Source organism: Typopeltis vanoorti, chromosome 15 (genome assembly GCF_054136105.1).
Source record: "Typopeltis vanoorti isolate ZY-2024b chromosome 15, IOZ_Tvanoo_1.0, whole genome shotgun sequence".
In the NCBI taxonomy this organism is placed as follows: Eukaryota; Metazoa; Arthropoda; class Arachnida; order Uropygi; family Thelyphonidae; genus Typopeltis; species Typopeltis vanoorti.
In genome coordinates, this window is record NC_143563.1 from 56,809,304 (window position 1) to 56,821,773 (window position 12,470).

The 12,470-nt window shown below is 34.4% G+C and overlaps 1 protein-coding gene across 2 annotated transcripts in view; it reads left to right on the plus strand.

Annotated features, from left to right (window-relative positions):
- Positions 1-2,814: 2,814 nt before the first annotated feature.
- The window catches only part of LOC150098781 (putative nuclear hormone receptor HR3), a 240,295-nt gene continuing 230,639 nt past the window's right edge, over positions 2,815-12,470 (plus strand). For both annotated transcript variants that reach the window (XM_090404768.1, XM_090404769.1), the window contains exon 1: positions 2,815-2,899. In XM_090404768.1, the coding sequence (XP_090260894.1) occupies positions 2,815-2,899 (85 nt within the window). The remainder of the gene's footprint in view (positions 2,900-12,470) is intronic.

Here is a 12,470-nt window from a genome sequence, read left to right on the forward strand (position 1 = left end):
CACGTTATCGGCTTTTGCCATTTCTGTGGTAAATGTTCAGAAATCGTGATTATAAACTTAACATTGTCTGTGGAAATGCTAATGGTGGTGGTGGTGATGGACGGTAGGTGGAGATGAGAGTTGTAGAGTAGGTGTCCTACCTCAATGAGTCTTTGGACTCCCCGGAGTTGTCAAATAATAATAATAAAACAGAGTTCACCTGCTCCTTTTGGAGAATGAAGAGACGTTAGTGAATTTTTCTGATTTATTTCATCATGGTAAAATTAGCGCTTTTAGTTTATTATTTGAGCTTCGAAATGATGAGCGTTTTAGTTCATCATTTTAGTATTTTGACACCGACAAAGATCTCGCTTAGAAGATTGCATTTTTTAAAATCCGTTTTTTAATGAAATCTCGAATTAATTCTTTAAAACATTTTATTTATTCATATTTTAAATAAAATCTCCACGATTTTTATGTTAATTTAGCCAAATAAAAAATTTTATATTCTATTTGGAGACGTACCGAATAATAGTGTAACTATTGAAGGTTAGGAATGCCAATGCGGTTCGCCCCATAAATAATTATTTAGATAATGTTTTTTTTAATACCAAAATAAAATAAAAAAAAAATTTAAAAAAAATGCAATACCACCACCACTTTGTCATAGCTCATTGAGAAGAGCAAGCTAGTCTAGTGGTTTTCGAATAACAGCAAAGGATTATAAGACTCATATTTTCTATACCTTTTTTTCTAGGATTAGGAATGCTTGAAGAATGAGTCAGTAGGTCTCAGACGACGATTTTTTTTTTCTTTTAGCTGCCAAAATATCATGATCTAAACCACGATATTCATAACAACCAACTGCTTCAAGATATATTCGGTACTATTACACAATTTATCGATTATTGATATCAGCAAATTCTTTTTCGGTAGGTAATGAAGATTGATTTATACATTTGAATCTTAGTCCAAGTGCTCTATAATCTGTCATCTTTTTAGTGCCCTTAATTCTTCAAGCGCATCCATACCCCCCCCCCCCCAACTGAAGAATAATGGGACATTGCGTTCTTCGACTAGAAAAGATCAGAATTTTTGTCATGACGAGATCACTTTTTATACGGGGGTTTTCCGACTGAAAGTGAGTTAGCTGATCCCATATGAAGGCAGCAGTGTTTCTTCTCCTTGGAACTCAAGTTTTTCATCCCTAAAACAGGAAAATCGGCCAGAGAACACGCAGTTTTCAAAGAAAATTACTATTGGTAGTGGGTAGATGGCATACTGTATAGAGATGATAGTGGTGTGTGTGTGTGTGTGTGTGTGTAAACGAAGGATTAAGCAGTACAGGTAGTAGACTGTGTGGAGTAGAGTGCTCTCCCGCGAAGAAATGTCGCGTAATAATAATAATTCCAGTATAATTCTGGAATTATTATTATTATTATTAATTCTAGTTTTTTGAACTACCGCACTGCTTGAGTTAGGGTAGCAGATTTGTAACATGCAAGCACAAAATATTATTACCCCACCTATATGTTTAAATCACTCTTTTAAAAAAATACGCTGTCAGTTCTTTATTTATTTTCACTCCTTTTATTTCGATTTGCTTTATTTCAGAACTATAATTCCTGCATGAAGCGATTTTAAAATAAATAAAACAATAAAGTGGCGGGGGGCGGGCGGGACCAAGGTCTATTTGACTATGTTTTTTTAGTTTCCACTTCAGTATATTTCTCTATGTACTTTTCAGTTTCATTATCTTTTCTATGTTTTTTTTTTATTTCGACTTTATTATGTTCTCTATGCATTTATTATTATTATTATTATTTTTTTTTAGATTTCAGCTTTATGTTCTATATGCGCTTTTTAATTTCAGCTTTATCATATTCTCTATAGACTTTTCAATTTTCATCTATTTTATATGATGTCACATTTTTATTCTTCACATCCACAAATTATACAATGACATGCCACGCAGATAAATGATTGAATGCGATCTCAAAATGGAATAAGTTAAAAACTAAATTAATTCTTTTACAGACACAATATATTACATAATGTGTTAAAAGCAAACACAACCATTGTTTCGACGTGGAGATGTACATCATAGAAAGGATTTTAGGTAAAAGATTATTTTATCTTTCACTAGGCCTAACTTCGAAGCACATTTCTAGCTGAACTGTTTTTACCTTTGCAGACGTATTCAACTAGTAGTTCGGATTCCTTTCACTTCCAGCTGTGTTCTTCCCGCCTAATGAGTGTATCGGTATTGACGTCTGTCTAAGCTGAAACATTAAGCCTAGATAATCCTGACGGACGAGTGTGCTTGGAGTACGAACAAGAATCTCCGGCGTATGACCAAACTCCGAAAATCTACAAGCGTTAACTTCTCATCATTTCGTATTTACCCTTCCTACCTCATATTGCTACGATGGAATCTTCCAGTGGCCTGCACTCGACGAGCTATTGGGAACTCCGTGTTCGACTTCATACGGAAGGCAGCTGGCCGAGTGAACAGGTGTGACGGAGAATGTCGCTTGCCTTTTTGCGGATTATTTGCGAAACGCTGGAGAGCACGTTGACCGGACCGGCCGTCTAACGGGAAGCCTCATTGCGCGAGGGAGCGTTGAGCGGTGTGTGTGTATATGTGCGTGCGTGTGTGGTATCGTGCCAACAGAGGAAACGCCAGGGATAAACCGCTAGGGTGCGGCCGGTCCGTGATCGAAGCCACTAATGCAAGGAAACGCAAGGTTTTGTGTGGAAGACGGCGGGTGAAATATTCTGCCTGCTGGAATGGATTTAGCCGCTGTTGGTGCGTTATCGGAGAGTGCCGTTTCGATGTCGTGGGTGACGAGCCTGAGTAAACCGGAAGTAACTCAACCACAGACGTCGTCAGGATCAATTAAAGGTACATCTCTTAAAGGTAATATTGAAATATCGTTAATATGGCACGAGCGAAAGAAGTTTATCTGTTATTGGAATATTTTTGCACTCAGTTAGTATACCAATCTCAGAAATATAAATATCTTAATTGGATTTTTGTTTAATATACGCACATACATACTAATAAGATGAGTTACCTCCAATATACAATCTTTAAATTCACATTTCTATTTGGCAGCCGATAATAATTACGTGTTTTTATAATTTTTGCAGTTTTATTAATTCCAGTAATACATTGTGTTGATTTCGGTGATACAAGATGCTCTACAAACCACATTACTTAGCATTTGATAGCAGTCATGTTTTAACACGTTTTTTTGGGAAATGCTATTGTTTTTAGTACCCTTAAGTTTCTATTACTCCGGAAGTTGGTTGGCCGGTTTCTTAGTTTTGATTGAGTGACGTAATAAGATTCTGATCCGTATACGGGATAGAAGTTGGCATCGGATCATCTGATATTTCTAGAACTGTTCTAATACGATAAGTTAATCGCCAAAATTCGCAATTTGTATTTGGATTTATTAGAACCATCGCAGTTTGTATCTGAATTAATATAATAAGTCTGACTTATCTCAATGGTAAGCTTAATAGTCTGTCCGAAAGTTCCTAAAAGTAATTTTAAATCGTTTATTTTATTTATTTATCTATTTCTGCATTTATGTGTAAAATTCAAGCATTTTCAACGACAGGTGCATATCAACCTTAGAATGTTTACAAACCCAAACTTAACTCCGCCTCCTTCTTTGCCCTCAGCACGAAGTACTCAATCCTTATTTATTTGTACATCATTGCTCTTTTTTCCTTTCAACAGTAAGACCCGTGCACACTTCCATTCTTGCAAAATAGTCCATAAAAGAATTTTTGAAATGTCTTTTAGCCATTTCACTCTTGAAGATTTTACTCATGACTTTGTTTATATAGAAAACAACGGGGGGACCTACGTGTGTAATTTGGAAAGGGAAAGAAACAGATGTCAAGTGCTTATTTTTTATTTTTCCTCCCATTATTCACAGACTTACACGTTGGTGTATCAAAAAGGTCATTTCTATGCGTCGAATAAATACATTTTAATTCCATTCCGGAAGAATTTTTGAATCTCATTCGTGCTATGAAAAGCTTATGACATTAGCCTATCTTTGTCAATATAGTCAAGTGATGACTAACTTATGTGGAACCACTTTTCTTTCATTCTGCTTTTTCCTGCATGGGGACAAGATTTTCAAATAGAGGAGCGAGATTTTATGATTGGAAAAATAGAATTTCGGTGGGGGAATGAAAGATTGTAAATACCAACAAATTCTGTTTGTTATAAAGAAGTTATTTAGGACACAATTTTTCATCCTGTAACATACACGCGCGCACAAATTTATATTTTATTTATTTATTCTTTTATTTAGTTATTCCAGAATTTGATGTTTTTATATGGTGAGTTTCTCAACCGGGACCGGCCATTCTTAAATAAACCATCATTTTTTTTTTTTTTTCCCTATATAGTAAGGCCAATGTGTTTTTAAACACAAACTCGTGCGACTGCCATTGGTCTTTCCAAAATTAGTAGCTAAAACGACTATCTAGGCGAACCGGCAGCAGTTTTGAACTGCCGCTTTTGCAAAATTCGTGCCCTCATTGTAAACTTCCAAGAAAGTTGGCAGCCACTTTTTCCTGGTTATGAGGCTTTTCTTTCTCTCTCTCTTTCTTCCAGTGTTGGGCTGAAAAAAAGGTCTAGAGTCGGTGTGTTTTTTACGACATGCATTTCATCGTTATTATTATTTTTTAAATGAAATTGTAACTGGTATCTAAAAAAAAAAAGTGCTTTATTTTAATGGCATTCATTTTTATTTCCTATTTTAATAATGTCATTTAGTTCCTAGTTCACCTTCTCACTGATAGTGGGACTAACTAAACCTTCTTTTTTTTTATCATGCATAAATAAGCCACATCACAACAAACATCTCAACTTTTCATAAAATGAAAAGTAATTCGCTCCAAGGTCACACACATACTAATAACACTGAACTACGATGAGGATGAGAAACCTTATGTTTCTCATCTTCATCTCCTAAACAATGTCATCGAATTGTGACTTTGTTTTTTGTTTAGTTACGATTACGATCGCCTTCTTGATACGTACGGCTTCTCTTTGGAAGACTGATGGTAGAAAATTATAAAACGTTTTCCGAAGATTTTCAACAGTTTCGATGTTGTTTTTGATGACGTTGAAACTGCAGTTGCAAGATTTGTAAATCAGTTGTTTATTAATTATATGAGATGGATTTATTCTAACTTCGTTTTTCTTACAATGATTATTAGATATTCTTATTCTTTTAACAGATTTAAATTATCGGATTGTAGATGAAGAGAGAGAGAGAGAGAGAGAGAGAGAGAGTCATGGAAATTAAAGTAAATGGAGGAAGAAATGTATATAGTACAGGAATGATTTTATCCGGAGAACCCGTCTAGTCAGAACGTGAATATTGTAGCTATGAGATGAGCTGAAATCCAAGGTCATAGAATAACGAACACTATTATTACTTAACTGATAAATCTGGATATTTTCTCCCCTTCTGCCCTTTTTCTTAAGTTCTCTGGTGATGAATTCGACTCATAATCTACGTATTAATAAAATTATTACTCTTTTACTATACCAAGATGGAATTATTTTAAAATTTACGGGATTTTAGACAAGAGATTGCTTACAAATCATTGTTACGTCACTCTCAAATAAAAATGATTGAGCTCTTCCAAACTGATCGTAAATAATTCGCTACGAGTTTTGACATTTATTAGTGAATCCAGTGTAATGTGGATTATAAAGAAATGCTTTCTTTTATTCAGTATCGTGTTCACTACCATCATACAGTGAGCAAAAATAATGGTTGCAAATAATAATAATAATGATAATAATATAGCAATTTTTATTGAATTTAAAGCCTTTACAAAGTAAAGGCTTTAATTTTTTTTCCTTTTTTTTGTTTAAAAAACATTACAAGTGATTTTTCATGTAAAATTTGATCGTTTATCATCTTTATAAATGCTTCTGCCGAATAAGCAGTGAGGAAACGTTTCTTTATGTGCATTATTTTGTATCTTTTTATCAACTACACGTTTTATCTTGGCGAGATGGATGTTCTCGAAAGAGTGAAAAATAAAACAAAGCAAATAACTTTCTGTAAATTGATAAAATAACATTGTCATTTATTTTATTTTATTGTTTGCTCATAGTTAAAACTATGCGTTTGTGTGTATATATTATAAATGACAAATCTGATTACTTTTAAATTTGTATATTAAACTACGAAGTTTTCTTGACAGCAAAAATAATATTCGACACCAGATGGCAGAGCTGTATCTCATGCAAGTGTATTGAATGAGAGAAAAATGAGATCTGTATTCTGTCTTTAGTCCTAGTGAGCACAAGAAAAAAAAGTTTCGTGAAACACTTCTGCTAATTATTTAATATCACAAAGGTTTCAAGGCAGATACAACTTTTTTCTTTTTTTTTTTCAACCATTTTTTTCTTTGTTCTTTTTTTTTTATAATGAGCGAAGTAGACAATTACATTTGATCAGTCGAAGTTTCTGTTAGCAACAGTGTATCTTATATAGCATACATAACTTGTTAACCGTTGATGATCGAGTGTTCGTCTGCCAGTTTGTTGGAGTAAATATCCAACTTTCTGGAACTGGAAAATTGTCACCTTCAAGTGAAAGGGCTGTCTCCGAGGTATTTGACCGACTCGGAATCAACCTGTAGAATCATCTTTACCTGTAGAGATGATAGTGGAAACTGAACATTGTCCACTAATTAAAGAAGGCAAACCTCCAGTAATAATGTGCACCTGTGGTACTCATAAAACGTCTCTGGATCTCAATCCCGGAAACGTTTGATGATGGTGACGATCCGTATGAAACTCCAACATCTCGCAATGGAAAGATGCTGTTAATCGAAGGTTATTTGCCAAAGTTATCGCCAGCTGTACTACACCAGTCGGTCGTACTTAGATCATATTAGGGCGCCATCTGGTGACGAATATAATATTTCTATTTATTTATTATAATTTTTTTTTTTCTACATCGAACTTTTAATAAACTGACACTAGATTTGTTATTCTTCAGATATCTCAAGTTTCAATTAGGATAGATAGTATTTATTATTGTATTTATAATCATAATTCAAACAGGCTGCGTGGACACAAAGTGACATTTCATCAAGTAGTAAACTTTTTTATATTATTACAAGTGTTATTATTTTCAATTACTCTCATAATCGACTGGCATTTTAAATCTCCTAAATTACTTTTTTTTTTTTTAGAAATAGTTCTGTATAGCGCTACGTGTTTGTGTGCATTGATTTTATGAATGGCTTTCATAATCATTAGAAACAGACGATTTCTTGCATTTGTTTCTTCATCGAAGTCTACTGCACGTTTCAGTTGTTCTGTCTTTGTACTGCTGCTAGCCGTGTAATTCCAAATAACTAATGGCTTATCCCAAACAGCGTTATCTCGTTTCCGCATTCTGCACGTGATCAAATGTCCTCTGGTTACTGCCAAGCCACGTTCGGTTCGCAGTGCCAGAAGTGTAGTGCAAGTATGAGCATTCTATCACGTGTGAAACACGTGCGGCGCCGAGATAGTCGTGTCTGCCGAACAAGAGATGGAACATTATGTTACGTTATGTAATGCGGTCACTGCTTTCTAGACGTGAACAGGAGGTCATTTCCTCTTACGGCTGGCTGCAAAGGGGTTTGCGACACGCGACCGTTTGGTTACGAACTTCGTAATTATTCGTGGCAGCGTTTTCGATTTGAGAGCGGAACTCAGACGACAATTTCGGAACTGCTGCTGCTGCTGTAGATTGAATTCTGCTTCGAAACATATTTACGTTTGAAAACAAGCAGCGGCAGAGTTACATTAAACGTTGTCTTTGACTCGCTGGCCAAGTGCGAAACACGTGTGGGTTTGATTAATGAAGGCGTCGTTCATTCAGTGCAAGAGTTATCGGAAAGACGTAGTAAGATTATCAAAACGAGCTAATTAATAATATGTAGGCAGAACTTTTATAGCTGTGAACTCATTTCCTGATTTTGGCAGCGCTTAAATATTTCGAAGAGACATAATGACTGAATTGAGTGTCGCCAGTAAAAATATAAGAAAGTCTAACATAATTTAAAGCCCCGAAATAACATATAATATATAACAAATAAGAAAATTTAAAAAAAAAAAGCTTTGATTATTTTAAATTACATTTAAAATTAATTAAATTTACATTAAAATGATTTTAATTTATATACGTTTTGTCAACGATATTTAAATATTTTGATTTAATTTCGAAATTCAGTTTTGTGTGTAAATGTATTCCTAAGTTTAAATAATAATAATAATAATAATAATAATAATAATAATAATAATATTTTTCACGTAAGAAAAATAATTTGAAAAATTCAGGGGAAAATGAGGGTAAAAAAAATTGGAAATTCAGCAAAAAAATTGGAAAAATTTTGAATTCAGTGGAACAAATATTAGGCAAATATTGGAAATTCAGGAAGAAAAATCCGTGAAAAATTGGAAATCAGAGGTCAGGAGTCCGGTAAATTTAGAAATTCAGAAGCAAAAACTGGAATTTCAGGAGGGAAAAAAAGGGGGAAATTCGTAATATAGTATTTAAAATATTAGGGCTAAATATTAATTAATTTTAATAACATTCATTAATATTTATTGATTGCTTTTAATAACAGTCAGTAGCTTCTATTGCGAAAAGATTTCTTAAAAAGATTATTTGAAAAACTCGAGTTTGATTGTCCTCCCAAACGCCAAATCGGTCAGAAAATATACACAATTAACTGACAAAAATGCCATGTAACGTGTATAATAATAATAATAATACGAAATAGCTACCATACGTTTGAATAAGTGTTAAAAGTTAATTTCATTCAAAGTTATTTTATGGAACTCCATCCCGATATTTTGATAAGTTAGGTCTTTTTTCTGTGTAAGAGAAACAAGCAGAAGTTATTTACATGTATATGGGGGGGGGGGGTAGTCACCAACAGTAAACGGTTTTTTTCGCAGTAGAAATGACTATTGATATTTGCTTTAACAATTCAGAAAAGGAAGTGTGACGTCATATACGTTATAAGTAATTTTTGGAACTTTTATTTTAGGAAATATAAACGTTACGCTAATAATAAATTAAAGAAAATATATCTCAACATGAGCAAGTTCTTCAATTGTGAATAGCATTTAGCTCTAAGCTAAAAGAATGACGATGAACGAAATTTTATTTTTATGTAAAAGACCGGGGACAGTGACAGAATATCCTCCGAACTGAATAAGTGAGTAATAAAATTCTGAAATTTTACGATCGTTGAAGCATATCCACAGGATATTCGAAATTCTTTCTTTCCTTCATAATATATAATATATATATATATATATATTATATATTATATATTATATATATATATATATTTTTTTTTTTTTTTTTTTTTTTTAAGTAATCGAGTTGACAAATGCAAGCCCTTCATCAGATCCTAAGGACTAGCGTCACACAGCTTCGTGCATTAGTTTTCAGCCAGTAGATCGTCAGCTTTTCCATGAGGGATAGAAATAAAGTGCTGCGCTGTTTGACGTTTTTTTTTTTTTTTTTTTATCTTCAACTATTTCTTCCGGTATTAGCAAGCATGTGTTAAACAATAAAATTTCAGCCTAGAGAAAGGATTAGGATATAAGTACACACGCAAAGTACAAAATTGTTTCCAGATGAAAGTGTATTAGTATTTCTTGAAAGCAAAATAAAAATAAATCTAGCTTATCTTTTGTGAACCAGTTACGACTTACTTCAAATGCTTACATTCTTAGACAAAATAGTTAGAGGGCACGAGAGTACTTCTTAATTTTTCCTATTCTTGTACATCACTTCGAAAACAGTATTGTTCCGGCCATAATGTACCAGCGACGTAGCCATTTTCTCGTGGAGACTTTGAGGGTGATAACTGGCTTAATTTTATATAGAGAAGAAATCGTATCTATCTATATAACCATTTTTGTTCCTTACAAAATATTATTGTGCAGTCATATGGGTTGGAGATGTCAAAACTAGTAGCTTAATGGGAAAACTGCAGCATTTCTCGTAATCTTTCCCCCCCCCCGCATCCAAACCGTCAGGGTTCTGCAAGCAAGTCAGCCAGAATTCCCAATTAGTACATAATACACTGGCCTCATAGCCTTAGCTGCTTAGGTCATAATTCAAAACAACCCGACCCTGTCATCAGCCGTGTGGGTACTACATGGCGACAGGTCAACTTTCATTTCTGCTAGTCTGCAGTGTCCGTTGTTTGTAGTAAAGGCTCATATCTACTTGACTCCATGACTGACATATGCAAAAGTCTCTACTTACTGGCTTACAAGGGTGCATGTCTTAAATCCGTCATCAAAATCTTTTAGATATAAAACACACTCTTTTTCTATTTTGAGTTCTATTTTTAAATCATTCGTTTTGTTCCTTTGGTTGCATCTTTGCATCGTAATCGCTTCCTCACTGCTTATTGTCCACATCCACTAACCATCATCCCCTCATCTTTCTCTCTTAAGCGCGTTGATGTGGTGTTCACTTAAAAACTGTCCATGCGCATTTTTTCATCGAGTTTTGTATGTTTGAGAATTAGTAATCGTGACCAGGAAATGTACTATCCTTTTGTTTCCAAATCAAATAAATTGACTGCGTAAAGAACCTTGTAGATGATGTCCATTCTTATGCGACGCTGAACTGAAAACGTGTTTACTATAATTTACAGTAAGCATGTTAGTGGGTTACTGTTGTCTTTTCCAATAGTATGCTTAATGGTTACGCTATGTCCCATTGACTGGCCATTTGGCTAAGTTTTCTTACCCACTTTTCACGTATGTCGTATGCGACAACTGTTTCGAAGAATCGGGTAATTGTGATAATTAATCACATATTCAGCTGCTTAGCATAGACATTACCACTTTTCTTTCTTTTTTTTTTTTTTTGTACACTGTTTGAGTCTCAATGAAATCATCAGAAAAAGAGTACTTCACTATCTGGAAGTTATCCTGATAATTATATATATATATATATATATATATACTTTATAATATAAAATGATAAGCCTTTTTTGGTAACGTTTTTGTGTCACGTTTTTTTGTCAAGTTATTTGAAACGTTTTAAAACTCAGGGCTACCCTCAGTGTCGAGTCATCAGAATTCAAGGAGAACCGACCTACGTCCGGAACACTCGGGGGAGGGGGAGCTTCCCCCCCCCCCCTTTTTTTTTTTTTTTTGAAGACGCGACACTCAGCGGATACCCTGAGTCTTCAAAATTCGAGTAATCAGAATTCAAGGAGAACCGGCCTACCAGTCCGGAACTCGGGGGAGGGGGGGGGAACTCCCCTTTCGCAGACTCGACATTCAGGGGATACCCTAAGTGTCGAGTCTTCAAAATTCGAGTCATCAGAATTGAAGGAGAACTGGCCTACCAGTCCGGAACATGGGAGGGTTGGGCGCCAGGGGAGCGTGCCCCCCCTAGTATATATATATATATATATATATTTATATATATATATATATATCGACACCGCATATTTCGAGGGCTATCGAAACCGTCTTAGAATATTCTTAACCTCGATCTGTGAGTCGGAGAATATTTAGGTTACGAGGTAATGCAGCTGACCAAGGTACAAGAAGCTTAGAATCTTGGCCTTTTATAAAATTAAAAAAAATAACAATAATTTGTAGCACATTCTGAGAACCTAACACAAAGTTTACATCGACACAGGCAATAAGATCAAAGTCATGTCTCTAACAAAGTCAAGTTGGCGTCTAATTCATCAGCTTTTGTAGGTGGGCTGTCCCCATGACAGGTTCATTCCGAAATAGGTCCTTGGCAATTTAATTACTGGGATGTAGGACATCCCAATTATTATTTTTCTGTTGTTTCTTATTTTTTTCCTTTACAGTAGGCATTACATAAACAATGTACTATATATTACAGCAAAAGCGTAATGACGTTTTCTTTCAACTAAGAGAATAAAGCTCTTTTGAAATAGTCCACAGAAATTACACGATGTGGGCAACTACAGTAAGGTATATCCAGAGACCGTGCGTTCAGTCTTTGAATATCAGTAAGATCAAGGGAAATTATTTGAACACTTTGGGATGCAGAATTAGCGCACTAAATCTCAGTTATAGAGGATCCCCCCCCCACTGTTTTCTATATTTTTAATACGGTGACCACCTTGGTTATAATGGATACTCTGTTATAACAGTTTTTTTTTCTCTCGCAATTTTCAGAGTTTTAAAACAAGATGGCGTAATGTAAATTACTCGTTTATTATTATTATTATTTTTTTTCATTATGCATTACTTATAATATAAATATTCGAAAATGTTAGGATAAAAATTGGAACTATTAATTATACACAGAAAAGTAATTTTTACGCCCGGAATAAAGCTGAGATCAGTGTGTTTATGACTATTAATTGCGGACGCCGATGTGTCTGTTTTGTTGGATGAAAAACATGAGTTTCTGAGA